Consider the following 17,985-nt stretch of genomic DNA (forward strand, 5'->3'; position numbering starts at 1 on the left):
AGGGAAAGGAGGAGGCGGTGGCGGTAGTGGCGTGCGAGGGGAAGAAGGAGGCGGTGGCGGGGGTGTCGAGGGAGAGAAAGGAGGAGGCGGCGACGGGGTTGGCGTGCGAGGGGAAGGAGGAGGCGGTGGCGGGGGTGGCGTGAGACGGTAAGGAGGCGGTGGCGGGGTTGGCGTGCGAGGGAAAGGAGGAGGCGGTGGCGGGGGTGGGTTGCGAGGGAGAGGAAGAGGCGGTGGCGGGGGTGGCGTGCGAGGGACAGGAGGAGGCGGTGGGGGGTGGCTTGCGAATGACAGAAGGAGGCGTTGGCAGGAGTGGCGTGCGAGGGACAGGAGTAGGCGGTGGCGGGGGTGGCTTGCGATTAACTGGAGGAGGCTGTGCCGGAGTTGCCGTGAGATGGACAGGAAGAGGCGGTGGCGCGTTGGCGTGCGTGGGAGAGAAGGAGGCGGTGGTGGGGTGGCGCCTGATAGATAGGAGGAGGCGGTGGCGGGGGTGGCGTACGAGGGACAGGAGGAGGCGGTGGCGGGGGTGGCCTCTGAGAGACAAGAAGAGGCGGTGACGGGAGTGGCGTGGGAGGGACAAGAGGCAACGGTGGCGGGGGTATCGTGCAAGGGACAGTAGGAGGCGGTGGCGGCGTTCGATAGATAGGAGGAGGCGGTGGCGGGGGTGGCGTGCGAGGGGGAGGAGGAGGCGATGGCCGGGTTGGCGTGCGAGGCTCAGGAGGAGGCGGTGGCTGGGGTGGCTTGCGAGGGAGAGGAGTAGGCGGTGGCGGGGGTGGCGTGCAAAAGGATAGGAGGAGGCGGTGGGGGGGTGGCGTGGGATAGACAGGAGGAAGCGGTGGCGGGAATGGCGTAGGAAGAAAAGGATTAGGCGGTGGATGGGTTGGCGTGCGAGGGCCGAGAGGAGGCGGTGGCCGTGTTGACGTGCGAGGGACAGGAGGAGGCGGTGGCTGGGGTGGCGTTCGAGGGACAGTAGGAGGCGGTGGCGGGGATAGCGTGGGAGGGACAGGAGGAAGCGGTGGCGGGGGGGGTGCGTGCGTCGAACAGTAGGAGCCTGTGGCGGGGGTGATGTTCGAGGGACAGTAGGAGGCGGTGTCGGGGACAGCAGGCGAAGGACAATAGGAGGCGGTGGCGGGGTCGGCGTCCGAGGGACAGGACGAGGCGGTTGCGGGGGTGGCGTGCGAAGAACAGGATGAGGCGGTGGCGGGGTTGGCGTGCGAGGGACAGGAGGAGGTGGCGGGGGTGGCGTGCGAGGGACAGGAGGAGGCGGTGGCGGGGGTGGCGTGCGAGGGACAGGAGGAGGCGGTGGCGGGGGTGTCGTGCGAGGGACAGGAGGAGGCGTTGGCGGGGGTGTCGTGCGAAGAACAGGATGAGGCGGTGGCGGGGTTAGCGTGCGAGGGACAAGAGCAGGCGGTGGCGGGGGTGTCGTGCGAAGAACAGGATGAGGCGGTGGCGGGTGTATCGTGCGAGGGACAAGAGCAGGCGGTGGCGGGGTGTTCGAAAGACAGGAGGCGGCGGTGGCGGGGGTGGCGTCCGAGGGACAGGAGGAGGCGGTGGCGGGGGTGGCTTGCGACGGAAAGGAGGAGGAGGTGGCGGTGGTGGCGTGCGAGTGAAAGGAGTAGGCAGCGATGGGGGTGGCGTGCGAGGGGAAGAAGGAGGCGGTGGCGGGGGTGTCGTGCGAGGGAAAGGAGGAGACGGCGATGGGGGTGGCTTGCGAGGGGAAGGAGGAGGCGGCGGCGGGGTGGCGTGCAAGGGAAGGAAGAGGCGGAGGCGGTGGTGGGGTGAGGGAAAGGAGGAGGCACCGGGGGGTGGCGTGCGAGGGAAGCGACGAGGCGGTGCCGGGGGTGGCATGCGAGGGACAGGAGGAGGCGTTGGCGGGGATGGCGTGCGGGAGACAGGAGGTGGCGGTGGCGGGGGGGGGCGTTTGAAAGACTGGAGGAGGCGGTGGCGGGGTGTGCGAGGGACAGGACGAGGTGGTGGGGGGTGGCGTGCGAGGGACAGGAGGAGGCGGTGGCGAGGGTGGAGGTGAGTTACAGGAGGAGGAGGTGGAGGGTGGCGTGCGAGGGACAGGATGAGGCGTTGGCGGGGCTGGCGTGTGAGGTACATGAGGAGGCGGTGGGGTGGTGGCGTCGAAAGACAGGAGGAGGCGGTGGCGGTGGAGTGAGCAGGAGGAGGGGGTGGGGGTGGCGTGCGAGGTACATGAGGAGGCGGGGGCGGGGATGGCGTGCGGGCGGCAGGAGGAGGCGGTGGCGGGGGTGGAGTGCGAGTTACAGGAGGAGGAGGTGGAGGGGGTGGCGTGCGACGGACAGGAGGAGGCGTTGGCGTATATGGCGTGGGAAGGATAGGAGAAGGCGGTGGCTGGGTTGGCATGTGAGGGACAGGAGGAGGCGTTGGCGGGGATGGCGTGCGGGAGACAGGAGGAGGCGGTGGCGGGGGGGGCGTTTGAACGACTGGAGGAGGCGGTGGCGGGGATGTAGTGCCGGGGAGAGGACGAGGCGGTGGAGTGGGTGGCGTGCGAGGTACATGAGGAGGCGGTGGCGGGGGTGGCGTTCGAAAGACAGGAGGAGGCGGTGGCAGGGGTGGCAAGAGAGTGACTGGAGGAGGCGGTGGCGGGGATGACGTGCGAGAGAAAGGAATAGGCGGTGGCGGGGGTGGGAGCGAATGACTGGAGGAGGCGGTGGCGGGGGTGGCGTGCGAGGAACAGGAGGAGGCGTATGCGTGCGAGGGAAGGAAGAGGCGGAGGCGGTGGTGGGAGGGAAAGGAGGAGGCACGGGGTGGCGAGGGAAGGAAGAGGCGGTGGTGGGGTGGCGTGCGAGGGACAGGAGGAGGCAGTGGGGGGTGGCGTGAGGGACAGGAAGAGGCGGTGGGGGGGTGTGAGGGGAAAGAGGAGGCGGTGGCGGGGCTGGCGTGGAGAGACAGGAAGAGGCGGTGGCGGGGTGGCGTGCGAGGGACAGGAGGAGGTGGGGCTGGTGGGGGTGAGGGACAGGAGGAGGCGTTGGCGTAGATGGCGTGCGAGGGAGAGGAGGAGGCGGTGGCGGGGGTGGCGTGCGAGGGACAGGAGGAGGCGGTGGCGGGGATGGCGTGGGAGGGACAGGAGGAGGCGGTGGCGAGGGGGGGCGTTTGAAAGACTGGAGGAGTCGGTGGTGGGTGGCGGTGCGAGGGACAGGAGGAGGTGGTGGTGGGGTGGCGTGCGAGGGACAGGAGGAGGCGGTGGCGAGGGTGGCGTGAGAGGAGGAGGAGGAGGTGGAGGGGTGACGTGCGAGGAACAGGAGGAGGCGGTGGCGGGGGTGGCGTGCGAGGGACAGGAGGAGGCGGTGGGGGGGGTGGCGTTCGAAAGACAGGAGGAGGCGGTGGCGGGGGTGGAGTGCGAGGGACAGGAGGAGGAGGTGGAGGGTGGCGTGTGAGGGACAGGAGGAGGCGGTGGCGGGGGTGGCGTGTGAAAGACAGGAGGAGGCGGTGGCGGGGGTGGAGTGAGGGACAGGAGGAGGAGGTGGCGGGTGGCGTGTGAGGGAAAGGAGGAGGCGTTGGCGTATATGGCGTGGGAAGGATAGGAGAAGGCGGTGGGTGGGGTGGGGTGTGAGGGACTGGAGGAGGCGTTGGGGGATGGCGTGGGAGACAGGAGTAGGCGGTGGCGGGGGTGGCGTTTGAAAGACTGGAGGAGTCGGAGTCGGGGGTGGAGTGCGAGGGACAGGAAGAGGCGGTGGCGAGGATGGCGTGCGAGGGAGAGGAGGAGGCGGTGGCCGGGGCGGCGTGCAAGGGACAGGAGGAGGCGGTGGCAGGGGTGGCAAGAGAGGGACAGGAGGAGGCGGTGGCGGGGGTGGCGCTCGAGGGACAGTAGAAGGCGGTGGCGGGGTGGGAGCGAATGACAGGAGGAGGCGGTGGCGGGTGGCGTGCGAGGAACAGGAGGAGGTGGCGGAGATGGCGTGCGAGGAACAGAATGAGGCGGTGGCGGGGTTAGCGTGAGAAAACAGGAGGAGGCAGTGGCGGAGATGGCGTGCGAGGAACAGAATGAGGCGGTGGCGGGGGTGGCGTGCGAGAGACAGGAGGAGGCGGTGGCGAGGGTGGAGTGCGAGTTACAGGAGGAGGAGGTGGCGGGGTTCGCGTGAGAACACAGGAGGAGGCGGTGGCGGGGGTGACGTGCGAAACACAGGAGGAGGCGGTGGCCGGGGTGGAGTGCGAGGGACAGGAGGAGGCGGTGGAGGGAGTGGCGTGCTAGGGACAGGAGGAGGCGGTGGCGGGGGTGGCGTGCGAGGGACAGGAAGAGGAGGTGGCGGTGGCGTGCAAGGGACAGGAGGAAGCGGTGGCGGGGTGGCGTTGGAGGGACAGGAAGGGGCGGTGGGGTGGCGTGCGAGCGACAGGAGGAGGCGGTGGCGGGTGTGGCGTGATTGACAGGAGGAAGCAGTGGCGGGGTGGCGTGCGAGGGACAGGAAGAGGCTTTGCTGGGGTAGCGAGGGTCAGGAGGAGGCGGTGGCGGGTGTGGCTTGCGAGTAACAGGAGGAGGCGGTGGCGGGGTGGCGAGCGAATGACAGGAAGAGGCGGTCTGGGGTGGCGTGCGAGGCACAGGAGGAGGCGTGGCGGGGTGGCGTGCGAGAGACTGGAAGAGGCGGTGGCGGGGTGGCGTGAGAGGGACAGGATGAGGCGGTGGTGTTGGTGGCGTGGCAGGGACAGGAGGAACCGGTGGCTGGGGTGTCTTGCAAGGAACAGAATGAGGCGGGGGCGGGGGTCGCGTGCGAAAACAGGAGGAGGCGGTGGCGGTGGTGACGTTCGAAAGACAGGAGGAGGCGGTGGCGGGGTTGGCGTGCGAGGGACAGGAGGAGGCTGTGGCGGGGTTGGCGTGCGAGGGACAGGAAGAGGCGGTTATGGGGAAGGCGTGAGGGACAGGAGGAGGCGGTGGCGGGGTGGCGTGCGAGGAACAGGAGAAGGCGGTGGCGGGGTGGCGTGCGAGGGACAGGAGGAGGTGGCGGGTGGCGTGCGAGGGACAGGAAGAGGCGGTGGCGGGAGTGGCGTGTGAGGGACAGGAGGACGCGGTGGCGGGCGTGGCGTGCGAGGGCCCGGAGGAGGCGGTGGCGGGTGGCGTGCGAGGGACAGGAGGAGGCGGTGGCGAGGGTGGCGTGAGGGACAGGAAGAGGTGGCGGGGTGGCGTGCGAGGGACAGGAGGAGGCGCTGGGGGTGGCGTGCGAGGGACAGGACGAGGAGGCGGAGGGGGTGGCGTGCGAGGGACAGGAAGAGGTGGCGCGGGGGGTGGCGTGCGAGGGACAGGACGAGGTGGCGAGGGGGGTGGCGTGCGAGGGACAGGAAGAGGTGGCGGGGGTGGTGGCGTGCGAGGACAGGAAGGAGGTGGCGGGGGTGGCGTGCGAGGGACAGGAAGAGGTGGCGATGGGGTGGCGTGCGAGGACAGGAGGAGGCGGTGGGTGGCGTGCGAGGGACAGGAAGAGGTGGCGATGGGGTGGCGTGCGAGGACAGGAAGAGGTGGCGATGGGGTGGCGTGCGAGGGACAGGAAGTGGTGGCGATGGGGGTGGCGTGCGAGGACAGGAAGAGGCGGTGGCGATGGGGTGGCGTGCGAGGGACAGGAAGAGGTGGCGATGGGGGTGGCGTGCGAGGGACAGGAAGAGTCGGCGATGGGGGTGGCGTGCGAGGGACAGGAAGAGGTGGCGATGGGGGTGGCGTGCGAGGGACAGGAGGAGTCGGAGTCGGGGGTGGCGTGCGATTGACAGGACGAGTCGGCGGAGGGGGTGGCGTGCGAGGGACAGGAAGAGGTTGCGATGGGGGTGGCGTGCGAGGGACAGGAAGAGGTGGCGATGGGGGTGGCGTGCGAGGGACAGGAAGAGGTGGCGATGGGGGTGGCGTGCGAGGGACAGGAAGAGGTGGCGATGGGGGTGGCGTGCGAGGGACAGGAAGAGGTGGCGATGGGTGTGGCGTGGGAGGGCGCGGATGAGGCGGTGGCGGGGGTGGCGTGCGATGGACTGGAGGAGGCGGTGGCGGGGGTGGCGTGCGATGGACAGGAGGAGGCGGTGGCGGGGGTGGCGTGCGAGGGACAGGAGGAGGCGGTGGCGGGGGTGGCGTGCGATGGACAGGAGGAGGCGGTGGCGGGGGTGGCGTGCAAGGGACAGGAATAGGCGGTGGCGGGTGTGGCGTGCGATGGACAGGAGGAGGCGGTGGCGGGGGTGGCGTGCAAGGGACAGGAGGAGGCGGTGGCGGGTGTGGCGTGCGATGGACAGGAGAAGGCGGTGGCGGGGGTGGCGTTCAAAGGACAGGTGGAGGCGGTGGTGGGGGTGGCGTCCGATGGACAGGAGGAGGCGGTGGCGGGCGTGGCGTGTAATGGACAGGAGGAGGCGGTGGCTGGGGAGGCGTGCAAAGGACAGGAGGAGGTGACGGCTGGGGTGGCGTGCAAGGGACAGGAGGAAGCTGCGGCAGGGCTGGCGAGCGATAGACAGGACGAAGCTGCGGCAGGGGTTACGTTCGAGGGACAATAGGAGGCGGTGGCGTGGGTGGCGTGGGAGAGACCGGAGGAAGTGGTCGCGGGGGTTGCGCGCGAAGGACAGTAGGAGGCTGTGGAGGGGTTGACGTTGCAAGGACAGTAGGAGGCGGTGGCGGGGGTTGCGTGCGAATGGCAGCAGGTGGTGGTGGCCGGGGTGACGTGCGAGGGACAGTAGGAGGCGGTGGTGGGGATGACGTTCGATAGATAGGAAGAGGCGGTGTCCGGGTTGGCGTGCGAGGTACAGGAGGAGGCGATGTCGGGGGTGGCGTGCGAGGGACAGGAGGAGGCGGTGGTGGGGGTGACGTGCGAGGGACTGGAGGAGGCGGTGGAGGGGGTGTCATGCGAGGGACTGGAGGAGGCGGTGGCGGGGGAGGCGAGGGACAGGAGGAGGCGGTGGCGGGGGTGGCGTGCGAGGGACAGGAGGAGGCGGTGGCGGGGGAGGCGTGTGAGGGACAGGAGGAGGCGGTGGCGGGGGAGGCGTGTGAGGGACAGGAGGAGGCGGTGGCGGGGGAGGCGTGTGAGGGACAGGAGGAGGCGGTGGCGGGGAGGCGTGTGAGGGACAGGAGGAGGCGGTGGCGGGGGTGGCGTGCGAGGGACAGGAGGAGGCGGTGGCGGTGATGGCGTGTGAGGTACTGGAAAAGGCGGCGGTGGGGGAGGCGTGCGAGGGACAGGAGGAGGCGGTGGCGGGGGTGGCGTGTGAGGGACAGGAGGAGGCGGTGGCGGGGGTGGCGTGCGAGGGACAGGAATAGGGGGTGGCGTTTGAGGGACAGGAGAAGGCGGTGGCGGGTGTGGCGTGTGAGGGACAGGAAGAGGTGGCGATGGGGGTGGCGTGTGAGGACAGGAGGCGGTGGTGGGTGGCGTGCGAGGGACAGGAAAGAGGTGGCGATGGGGTGGCGTGCGAGGGACAGGAGGATTTCGCGATGGGGTTGCGTGAGAGGGACAGGAAGAGGTGGCGATGGGGGTGGCGTGCGAGGGACAGGAGGAGGGGGCGGTGGGGGTGGCGTGCGAGGGACAGGAAGAGGTGGCGATGGGGGTGGCGTGCGAGGGACAGGAGGATATGGCGATGGGGTTGGCGTGCGAGGGACAGGAAGAGGTGGCGATGGGGGTAGCTTGCGAGGGACAGGAGGATATGGCGATGGGGGTGGCGTGCGAGGGACAGGAGGAGGCGGTGGCGGGGGTGGCGTGCGAGGGACAGGAAGAGGTATCGATGGGTGTGGCCTGCGAGGGACAGGAAGAGGTGGCGATGGGGGTGGCATGCGAAGGACAGGAGGATATGGCGATGGGGTTGGCGTGCGAGGGACAGGAAGAGGTGGCGATGGGGGTGGCGTGCGAGGGACAGGAGGAGGTGGCGATGGGGGTGGCGTGCGAGGGACAGGAAGAGGTGGCGATGGGGGTGGCGTGCGAGGGACAGGAAGAGGTGGCGATGGGGTGGCGTGCGATGGACAGAAAGAGGTGGCGATGGGGTGGCGTGCGAGGGACAGTAAGAGGTGGCGATGGGGTGGCGTGCGAGGGACACGACGAGGCGGGGGCGGGGGTGGCGTTTGAGGGACAGGAAGAGGTGGCGATTGGGGTGGCTTGCGAATGACAGGAAGAGGTCGCGATGGGTGTGGCGTGCGAGGGACAGGAAGAGGTGGCGATGGGGGTGGCGTGCGAGGGACAGGACGAGGTGGCGATGGGGGTGGCGTGCGAGGGACAGGAGGAGGTGGCGATGGGGGTGGCGTGCGAGGGACAGGAAGAGGTGGCGATGGGGGTGGCGTGCGAGGGACAGGAAGAGGTGGCGATGGGGGTGGCGTGCGAGGGACAGGAAGAGGTGGCGATGGGGGTGGCGTGCGAGGGACAGGAGGATATGGCGATGGGGGTGGCGTGCGAGGGACAGGAAGATGTGGCAATGGGGTGGCGTGCGAGGGACAGGAGGATATGGCGATGGGGGTGGCGTGCGAGGGACAGGAAGAGGTGGCGATGGGGGTGGCGTGCGAGGGACAGGAAGAGGTGGCGATGGGGGTGGCGTGCGAGGGACAGGAAGAGGTGGCGATGGGGTGGCGTGCGAGGGACAGGAAGAGGTGGCGATGGGGGTGGCGTGCGAGGGACAGGAAAAGGTGATGGGGGTGGCGTGCGAGGGTCAGGAAGAGGTGGCGATGGGGGTGGCGTGCGAGGGACAGGAGGATATGGCGATGGAGGTGGCGTGCGAGGGACAGGAAGAGGTGGCGATGGGGTGGCGTGCGAGGGACAGGAAGAGGTGGCGATGGGGGTGGCGTGCGAGGGACAGGAAGAGGTGGCGATGGGGGTGGCGTGCGAGGGACAGGATGATCTGGCGATGGGGGTGGCGTGCGAGGGACAGGAAGAGGTGGCGATGGGGGTGGCGTGCGAGGGACAGGAGGTGGCGATGGGGTGGCGTGCGAGGGACTGGTAGTTGTGGCTATGGGGTGGCGTGCGAGGGACAGGAAGAGGTGGCGATTGGGGTGGCGTGCGAGGGACAGGAGGATATGGCGATGGGGGTGGCGTGCGAGGGACAGGAAGAGGTGGCGATGGGGGTGGCGTGCGAGGGACAGGAGGATATGGCGATGGGGGTGGCGTGCGAGGGACAGGAGGATATGGCGATGGGGGTGGCGTGCGAGGGACAGGAAGAGGTGGCGATGGGGGTGGCGTGCGAGGGACAGGAAGAGGTGGCGGGGGTGGCGTGCAAGGGACAGGAGGATATGGCGATGGGGGTGGCGTGCGAGGGACAGGAAGAGGTGGCGATGGGGGTGGCGTGCGAGGGACAGGAAGAGGTGGCGATGGGGGTGGCGTGCGAGGGACAGGAAGAGGTGGCGATGGGGGTGGCGTGCGAGGGACAGGAAGAGGTGGCGATGGGGATGGCGTGCGAGGGACAGGAAGAGGTGGCGATGGGGGTGGCGTGCGAGGACAGGAAGAGGTGGCGATGGGGGTGGCGTGCGAGGGACAGGTAGAGGTGGCGATGGGGGTGGCGTGCGAGGGACAGGAAGAGGTGGCGATGGGGGTGGCGTGCAAGGGACAGGAGGATATGGCAATGGGGGTGGCGTGCGAGGGACAGGAAGAGGTGGCGATGGGGGTGGCGTGCAAAGGACAGGAGGATATGGCAATGGGGGTGGCGTGCGAGGGACAGGAAGAGGTGGCGATGGGGGTGGCGTGCGAGTGACAAGAGGATATGGCGATGGGGGTGGCGTGCGATGGACAGGATGAGGTGGCGATGGGGGTGGCGTGCGAGGGACTGGAAGAGGTGGCGATGGGGGTGGCGTGCGAGGGACATGAAGATATGGCGATGGGGGTGGCGTGCGATGGACAGGATGAGGTGGCGATGGGGGTGGCGTGCGAGGGACAGGAAGATGTGGTAATGGGGTATCGTGCGAGGGACATGAAGATATGGCGATGAGGGTGGCGTGCGATGGACAGGAAGTGGTGGCGATGGGGGTGGCGTGCGAGGGACAGAAAGATGTGGTAATGGGGTGGCGTGCGAGGGACAGGAAGATGTGGTAATGGGGTGGCGTGCGAGGGACAGGAAGAGGTGGCGATGGGGGTGGCGTGCGAGGGACAGGAGGATATGGCGATGGGGGTATCGTGCGAGGGACAGGAAGAGGTGGCGATGGGGGTGGTGTGAGAGGGACAGGATTATATGGCAACGGGGGTGGCGTGCGAGTGACAGGAAGAGGTGACGATGGGGGTGGCGTGCGAGGGATAGGAGGATATGGCGATGGGGGTGGCGTGCGAGGGACAGGAAGAGTCGGCGATGGGGGTGGCGTGCGAGGGACAGGAAGAGTCGGTGATGGGGGTGGCGTGCGAGGGACAAGAGGAGGCTGCGGCGAGTGGTGGCGTGCGATGGACAAGTAATGCACAGGGCACCAGTACAGGTGCATAACACGGATATTTGTGTTGGCTGCTGGGGGAACTGGGGTGCCGAGTGTGTAGGGAAGGAAAATGAATAGGTGTACTACTAGTTAGTCTTGGTGTGTTGTGACAAGTGAGTGTGTATTTGTTTTCTGAAAGAGTCTATTGTACCGCAGTCTAAAGTCTGTAGGGGGAGGCTGTTCCAGTCACGTGTGGTGCGTGGAAAGTATGAGTCCGTACATGTGTCCGTGTTTGTGTGATACGTTTGGTATTTTTGGCTGAGTGTGTTACGAGTACGCTGACTGTTTGCGTCCTGTAAGTATGTGTGTGGGTCAATGTCAATGTAAGTGTATGTGATCTTGTACAGAATTTTAAGTGTGTGCTTGTCTGCACATGTGAAGAGGTTACATATTAATCTGTTGTTTGATCTGTGTTATGATGCCTGGTGTTCAAGTTCATTGTTTATAATGAACCGAGCCACCTTGGTGTTGATTAATGCTAACTTATAAATGTTTGTGTGTGTGTGTGTGTAAGGATCCCACACTGTGGAACAGGATGCTAGTGTTGGTCTCACAAGTGTGTTGTTCATCAACGCTTATTTTTCTCTGGCCCTTAAGCCTGCGTCAAGTGAGAACCTATTACCCTGGGACACAGGCAAGTATCTAATGTCTAAGTTAAAAGTGTTTGCTTTCCCAGAAAACCCATTTATCCATCAGCCTGATAGGGTATCAGGACACCTCTCCTCCCGAAATTGATCTTTCTTTCGGCCACCTCTTTTAATTATTTTTTGGGAGCAGCGAGTAGCGGGCTTTTTTACTATTGTTTTCTTTTTTTGTGCCCTTGAGCTGCCTTCTTTGTTGTAAAAAAAATAAAAAAGGGGGAAGATGAACAGGTGGTGTGCCATCTGCCTAGGCTGGGCCAATGAATTTTAGAGTAAAAGAGTCGACATTAAGATGGTACAGCAAGACACAGAAGCTAGAGGGAGTAGACTGGCATGTAGGAGACTGGGGGAGCAAGCTGATGTTTAAAGCAAGAACGAGAACCCCGCAGCTAAATGGCAGGAATAGGGAAGGGGGAAACCAGAACTGTAGCTGTAGGACAGGGGAGAAAGAATTAGTGGAACACCTAATAGTAGAATGCAGCAACTATGAGAGGCAGAGAGGGGAGTTATTAGTAGCACCAGGGAGGAGTGGGCTAAGAGGCTAGAGGAGGACAACGGGGCCATCGCACGGTACGTGTTGGATGGAGATGCAGTGCTGGGAAAAAAGGGCACAAATGCTTGAATAAGCGCACGGATAAGCAATGTCAGTAAGTTATTCCAGCAACAAACTGAAAAGTAAAGTGTGATAGTATATTGCAGTGAAGAAAAATTAAGCTACACAGCACAATTGAAAGGAAAAGTGTGTGAATAAACAGGAGAGACGCCCGAGAGGAGGAGGACAGGTCAAAAGAAGAAGAGGAAGAATGTTTGTTTACATATCCGCCTAAATGCGTTCCATTTACGGCGCGAAAACCCGGACCTGGGTCTGGGTTTATCCCCGAACCTGGTTCCGGGTTTTGTGTCAAATGGAAGATGCTATAAGTGTTTAGAAGTCCTCGCCAGCACTCCCAAGTTAATACCAAAGTTAATAGTAGGTATTAGGCTAATAGTTGTTGAGGATACACTTTGAGAGTGAAGTTAATACTAAAGTCGAAAGTTAATACCAAGTTTAGTATTAATAGTTGTCGAGGATACGGGCCCAGGATGGTCAGTGAAAGAGGATGAAAGCCAAAGCTGGTGGTGAACATTGAAATCTCCTAGGATGGAGATTTCAGCGAAGGGAGAGTGGGTCAAGATGTGCTCCACTTTAGAATTCAAATAGTCAAAGAATTTTACATAGTTGGTCTGTTGAAAAAGATGTGTCCTCACGGTGCACCATGGTGTCCAGAAATGGGAGCTTCTTATTTTGTTCTATTTCATGCGTGAAGTTTAAGCAGGAGTCGTTCTTGAATTCGGTGATTAACTCGTTGATGTGGCTCATGGTGTCAACGCTGATGAAGATGTCATCGACGTACCTCGCATAGATTTGTGGTTTGAGTTGAGGGTGGCGTGCAAATAGTCTTTCTTCGATGGACCCCATGTAGAAGTTGGCGAAGAGGACGCCGAGGGGTGATCCCATGGCCACACCGTCTCACTGCACGTACACCTTGCCGTCGGGTCCGTAAAATGGTACTTCTTTAGTACATGCTTGTAGAAGGAGGCGTAGCGAGGCTTCGGGAATGCTGAGTGGCTCCTCGTCTTCTAAGTGGTAGATGCGTTGACAGATGAGATCTATGGTTTCGTCGACCGGTACGTTGGTGAAGAGTGATTCAACGTCCATGGATGCCATGATGTTGGAGGGACGGGTAGCCTTCAGGAGATCGAGGAACTCTGTTGTGGACTTCAAACTGAAGGAGGCTGGTGTGAATGGTGTGATGAGTTCGTTGAGGTGCTTGGCGAGTTTGTAAGTAACTGATGGTGTCTGGCTGATAATGGGACGTAGGGGGTGGCCTTCCTTGTGGGTCTTGACGTTGCCATAAGCGTAACCCAGTCTGTGGTCGCCTTCGATGAAGGGGAGCTTCGTACTGCTGTTGTTGTTAGTCTGGCGGATGATACGGTTCAACTTTGTCTTGATATCGTTCGTTGGGTTTCTTGTGATTCTGCTGAATTTTGTGGTGTCGGTCAGGATGGTTGCCATCTTATTCAAGAAGACATCTTTGTCAAGAATGACAAAGATAGATGACTTATCGGCCCTGAGGATGACAATGCGATCGTTGCTCTTCAGTTCTTGGGCAGCAGTTCGAAACTCAGGTGTGAGGAGGGAGCTGCGCTGGTGTCCTCTTGTTATCTTTGCTTCTCGGATGATTTCGGCTTGTAGGTCAGGTGATGTTGTTACCCTCTTGTCGTTCTCGAGCTTTTGAATGTTTTCGAGCAGCATTTCCAGTTCTATGCGCTTGGTGAGCGTTTTTCCTGAGGAGGAAACACATGGAGGACAATACCATAATATTGACAAGAGAAAACAACAACAAGAGACTCAAAATGACCGAGGCAGTGCTAATTTACACACAGAAACCTGCAATAAACATACAGCAGCAACCCGATACGTCACTCCCGACAAAGAGGCAGCGAGCGCCAAGCTAAGCTATGATTGGCTGAGAGCCGCGCACACTAACGCGCAGGCTCAGCGAGGCAATATATAGCCCCGCCTACCAAAATCCCTCGAAGAAGGAGAAGCAGCACACTCACTCCTTCTCCTACACCTGCAAAGAGAACATCTCCTGAAGATGGCCGAATAGGCCGAAAGACGTCTTGAGACATGGATCTCCATTACATACAACCAAAAGACCGCGCCACAGAGCGTGAAATAGAAAAAACAACTTATAAAGAGAATAATGCAAAATCTGCTGTTGATTTTAATAATATATATATATATATATATATATATATATATATATATATATATATATATATATATATATATATATATATATATATATATATATATATATATATATATATATATATATATATATATATATATATATATATATATATATATATATATATATATATATATATATATATATATATATATATATATATATATATATATATATATTTTATTTTTTATTTTTTACGTTGTTGCCCCTCACCATCACCCCACTGCCCACCTCTATTCTGACTTCTGCACCACCACCCCTCTCAGAAGCATCACCTCACCGCAGAACAATCCAAGGCGTGGCATTCGCTGACGAAACGAAAATATCACAACCTTTAATGGCAATGGTGCTGCTGTGTGTGTGTGTGTGTGTGTGTGTGTGTGTGTGTGTGTGTTCCCTAACCTAACCTAACCCCTGATGCCCCCTAACGAAATCCAGGAATTGGCGTGTTCGTGGATGGTTTATAAGAATCTAGCAAGGGTTTGCTAGGCAGGTCGATCTGAATCTTGAGAATCAATTGTTACCTTTTCATTAGAACAGTCTTGCACTTGTTTGATCTTCCCGTGAGTTTGATAATATAGATGCACACTTCTTAACTTATTATTAGAACAGTCTTATTCTTGTTTACTCTTCCCTGGGGTTTAAAAATAGAGAACCACTTGTTAACTAATCTTTATGACTTTCTTACTCTTGTTTACTCTTCCCGTGGCTTTGAAACTAAAGAACCACTTGTTAAAACTAATGTGGTGTGTGTGTGTGTGTGTGTGTGTGTGTGTGTGTGTGTGTGTGTGTGTGTGTGTGTGTGTGTGTGTGTAAATATTTCATGACGCGCACTTTGAAAACAGGATCAGCTTTTAACGAATAATCTGCCTAGCAAGAGCTTACGCATTTTTACGTAATCCACTCCCTCCATTATCACATCACCTGTTGTTGCTGTTTTTTTGTCCTGCTTTTTCTCGTCTCTACGAGTAAGAGGGTGTTGCCTCGGTACAGAATTCATGCAAGGTTCTCAACGTTATTTACTTTTTTATTTTACTTTTTAAATCTAAGAAAATATAAGTATCGGTGAAGAGTCCGTAGATTTATAATGGACACAAGGCCTTGAGGGTGTCAGCTGGTGTGCATTTTCGTGGTGAGCGAGACAAAAGATGAGAAGTTAATTTGAAGTGATTTATATATTTACACGTAGCAGCGGTATTGGAAAAAAATAATCTTCAGCTCACATTAATTATGGAAAACGATGGGAGTTAACATATAATACGGAGTTTTCGATTATTGTTTTATTTTATTTTATTTTATTTATGTTTTTGCTTTAGTTGTTGTTAGGTATTATTTTTTTTCTTCCTCTCCTTGTTGATTTTGTTCTCATTATTATTATTTTCCTCATACTTCTTCTTCTTCTTCTTCTTTGTCTTTTCTTCTTTATCTTTTCTTCTTCTTCTTCTTCTTCTTCTTCTTTTTCTTCTTCTTCTTCCAGGACGCTAGCGTTCTTCAGGATGAGCTAAGCAGACTATATGATTGGGCGGGGAAGTGGCAGATGGAATCCAATGTCGGGAAGTGCAGTATTCTGAGTGTAGGAATAACCCCTCACACAATTATATACTCCTTAAATGACACTCCGCTGAGTAGGTCTGGGTGTGAGAGGGATTTAGGAGTCTTAGTGAGCACTGACCTCCGTCCTAGAGCTCAGTGCATTCAAGCTAAGAATCGTGCAAATAGGGTACTGGGTTTCATCTCGAGGAGCGTAAGCAATAGGAGCGCTGAAGTCATCCTCAAACTCTACATAGCATTAATTAGACCTCATTTCGATTATGCGGTTCAGTTCTGGTCACCTTACTGTAGAGTGGATATCAAGTAGTTAGAATCTGTACAGAGGATGATGACAAAAATTATTCAAGGGGTGAGAAACTTGCCTTATGAAAATAGACTGAAGCATTTAAATTTATACGCTCTAGGAAGGCGAGGGTTACGAGGTGACTTGATCGAGGTTTATAAATGGATGAAGGACTTTAATAAAGGGTATGTAAATAGGGTTTTGGTTGTAAAAGAGCAAGGTAGAACACGTAGCGACGGTTTTAAGCTAGTTAAATTCAGATTCAACAAAGACATAGGCAAGAATTGGTTTACCAGTAAAGTGGTGGATGAGTGGAACAGGCTTGGGAGTCATCTTGTGGGTGCCAATACCATAGATGCATTGAAGAAAAGTTTGGATAAATTCATGGATAGTGAGGTTAGGTGCGGTTAGACTTACAGGAACTGCCTTGTATCGGCCAACCGGCCTCTTGCAGACTCCTTACGTTCTTATGTTCTTTTATTGTTGTTGTTGTTGTTGTTCTTCTTCTTTTTGTTCTTGTTCTTGTTCTTCTTCTTTTTCTTCCTCTTTTTAATAATTTCTTCTTATAATTAATGATCGCTTTGTCCTTCCATTTAGTTATCGATATGTTTCTCTGTCTCTATCTTGCACTTCCTCTAGACAATTAGTCTCCCTTCCTTCCTCTTACTTCCTCACTCCCTCTTTATGCCTCCTTTTATTTTTTCCCATTCCGTTCTTTCTATCAATGGTATAATGTCGGCTGCAATTAGTTTAACGTCGGTGGCAGTAAAAACATTCGAGTCTATTATAGATGAAAATATCCGTGACCACCTAGTCCTAGAGGAACAGCCTGATCAATGGCCCCCACCATGGGTTCATTAATCAAGGGTAGATCTTGTCTGACTTTATTTTTTTAATTTTTTTACAAAAAGTGGCAAATACGTAAGGACGACAGTTATGATATTGTATATCTTAATTTTAGTAAAGCATTCGACAAAGAACCTCACCAATAACTTTGACAACAATTTAAGCCCACGGGTTTGAAGGTAGATGGATCATGGTGTGGTTCAGTGACAGGAAGCAGAGTTATGGGTTCAGGTAGTACATGGGGATAATGGGATTGGGTTCGAGGTACTAAGTCTGATGCAAATATCACGATACTTTGGGTGGAGCAGGTGCGGGAATTCCCTACCCGGCAGCATTGTCGCTTCAACCACAACAAGGCATACAATTTCATATGTCGGTTGTTTAGTATTTGATATAGTTTTTAAATTTTTGTATATGGTAAAACAAGTCTATATTATGTTGTGAATGTATCGAATTTTAGGATAGTAACGATGATTTATGTATGGAAATGAATTCAACCGTGTGCTACCCAGCGACGTTGTCATGTCTATGGTCAAGGTCACCGGGTGACCCCCTGTGGACCTCGGGTTGCCCCGGGCCATTATTCCCTGGTAGAGAGGAAGCGGGTGAGAGAGGGGGAGGGAAGGTAGCGGTAGCCAAGGTCCAGCCCATGAGACAGATGCAAGGATTTCTTGACAACATTTTATCAGTGTCTTTTTACCGATACCCTCGCTACACTTGACCCGATAAAAACAGTTCTATTTTGTGAGCTTTGTTCTCCGTTCATTTTGCAATTGGCAAGGAACCTATAATATGGCCCCTCGGGCCAAATTTGTGGCTTTACCGTGTAGCAGCGACGGGCCAAATTTGTGCCATGATATAGACCCCCAAAAAATAGATGATGCATAAACCGATCACAAAACGCTTTGGTATATATTATGAAATGATTTGTGTGAGTGATGATTTTTTTCTCATTTTTCTCGCTCAGAAGGACCATTAAGAAACATGATCCCTGTGGCTACAGGGTTAATAGTCCATTCATATCCTTGTGTATCCGTGTTATTTCCTTCACCTCGTTCTCCACTGCTCTCCCTCTCTCTCTGTCCCATTCCCGGTCTCCCTCAATCCTCTCTCTCACCTCCCAACCCTCCGTCCCTCCCAGCCACTGTCACTCCCTTAATCCCATAATCGTCACTCCCTTAATCCCCATAATCCTTAGATCGCGATATTATTGACAATTAGTCCCGTTCTAATGCGTTTACAGACCCAACTCATTAATCGATTCCTACTTTAATCTCTCTCTCTCTCTCTCTCTCAAGATTAAGTAATATGTATAGTGTTTTGATGTGTTTCTGTTAATATTTTTGAAACTATGAGGTTTGTGGAGAAACGAGAGGGAGGAGGAAGTGGAGGTGGAGGTGGAGGTGGAAGTGGAGGTGGAGATGGAGAAGGAGGAGGAGGTGAAGGAAGAGGTGGAAGTGGAGGTGGAGAAGGAGAAGGAGGAGGAGGTGAAGGTGGAGGAGAAGGTAACTTTATTCTCTTACAGTCCTCATA

At 57.6% G+C, this 17,985-nt stretch overlaps 1 protein-coding gene across 1 annotated transcript; it reads right to left on the reverse strand.

Moving 5' to 3' along the window:
• Positions 1–12,484: 12,484 nt before the first annotated feature.
• LOC126991631 (uncharacterized) lies at positions 12,485–13,030 on the reverse strand. Its single transcript, XM_050850324.1, has one exon. It carries the CDS (start codon positions 13,028–13,030, stop codon positions 12,485–12,487), a length of 546 nt encoding a protein of 181 aa, XP_050706281.1.
• Positions 13,031–17,985: the final 4,955 nt, after the last annotated feature.

Source organism: Eriocheir sinensis, unplaced genomic scaffold (genome assembly GCF_024679095.1).
Source record: "Eriocheir sinensis breed Jianghai 21 unplaced genomic scaffold, ASM2467909v1 Scaffold311, whole genome shotgun sequence".
In the NCBI taxonomy this organism is placed as follows: Eukaryota; Metazoa; Arthropoda; class Malacostraca; order Decapoda; family Varunidae; genus Eriocheir; species Eriocheir sinensis.

Bases quoted from the DNA above. Each gene is read 5' to 3' on its own strand.
- LOC126991631 (XM_050850324.1), bottom strand. From the start codon at position 13,030: ATGGCAACCATCCTGACCGACACCACAAAATTCAGCAGAATCACAAGA.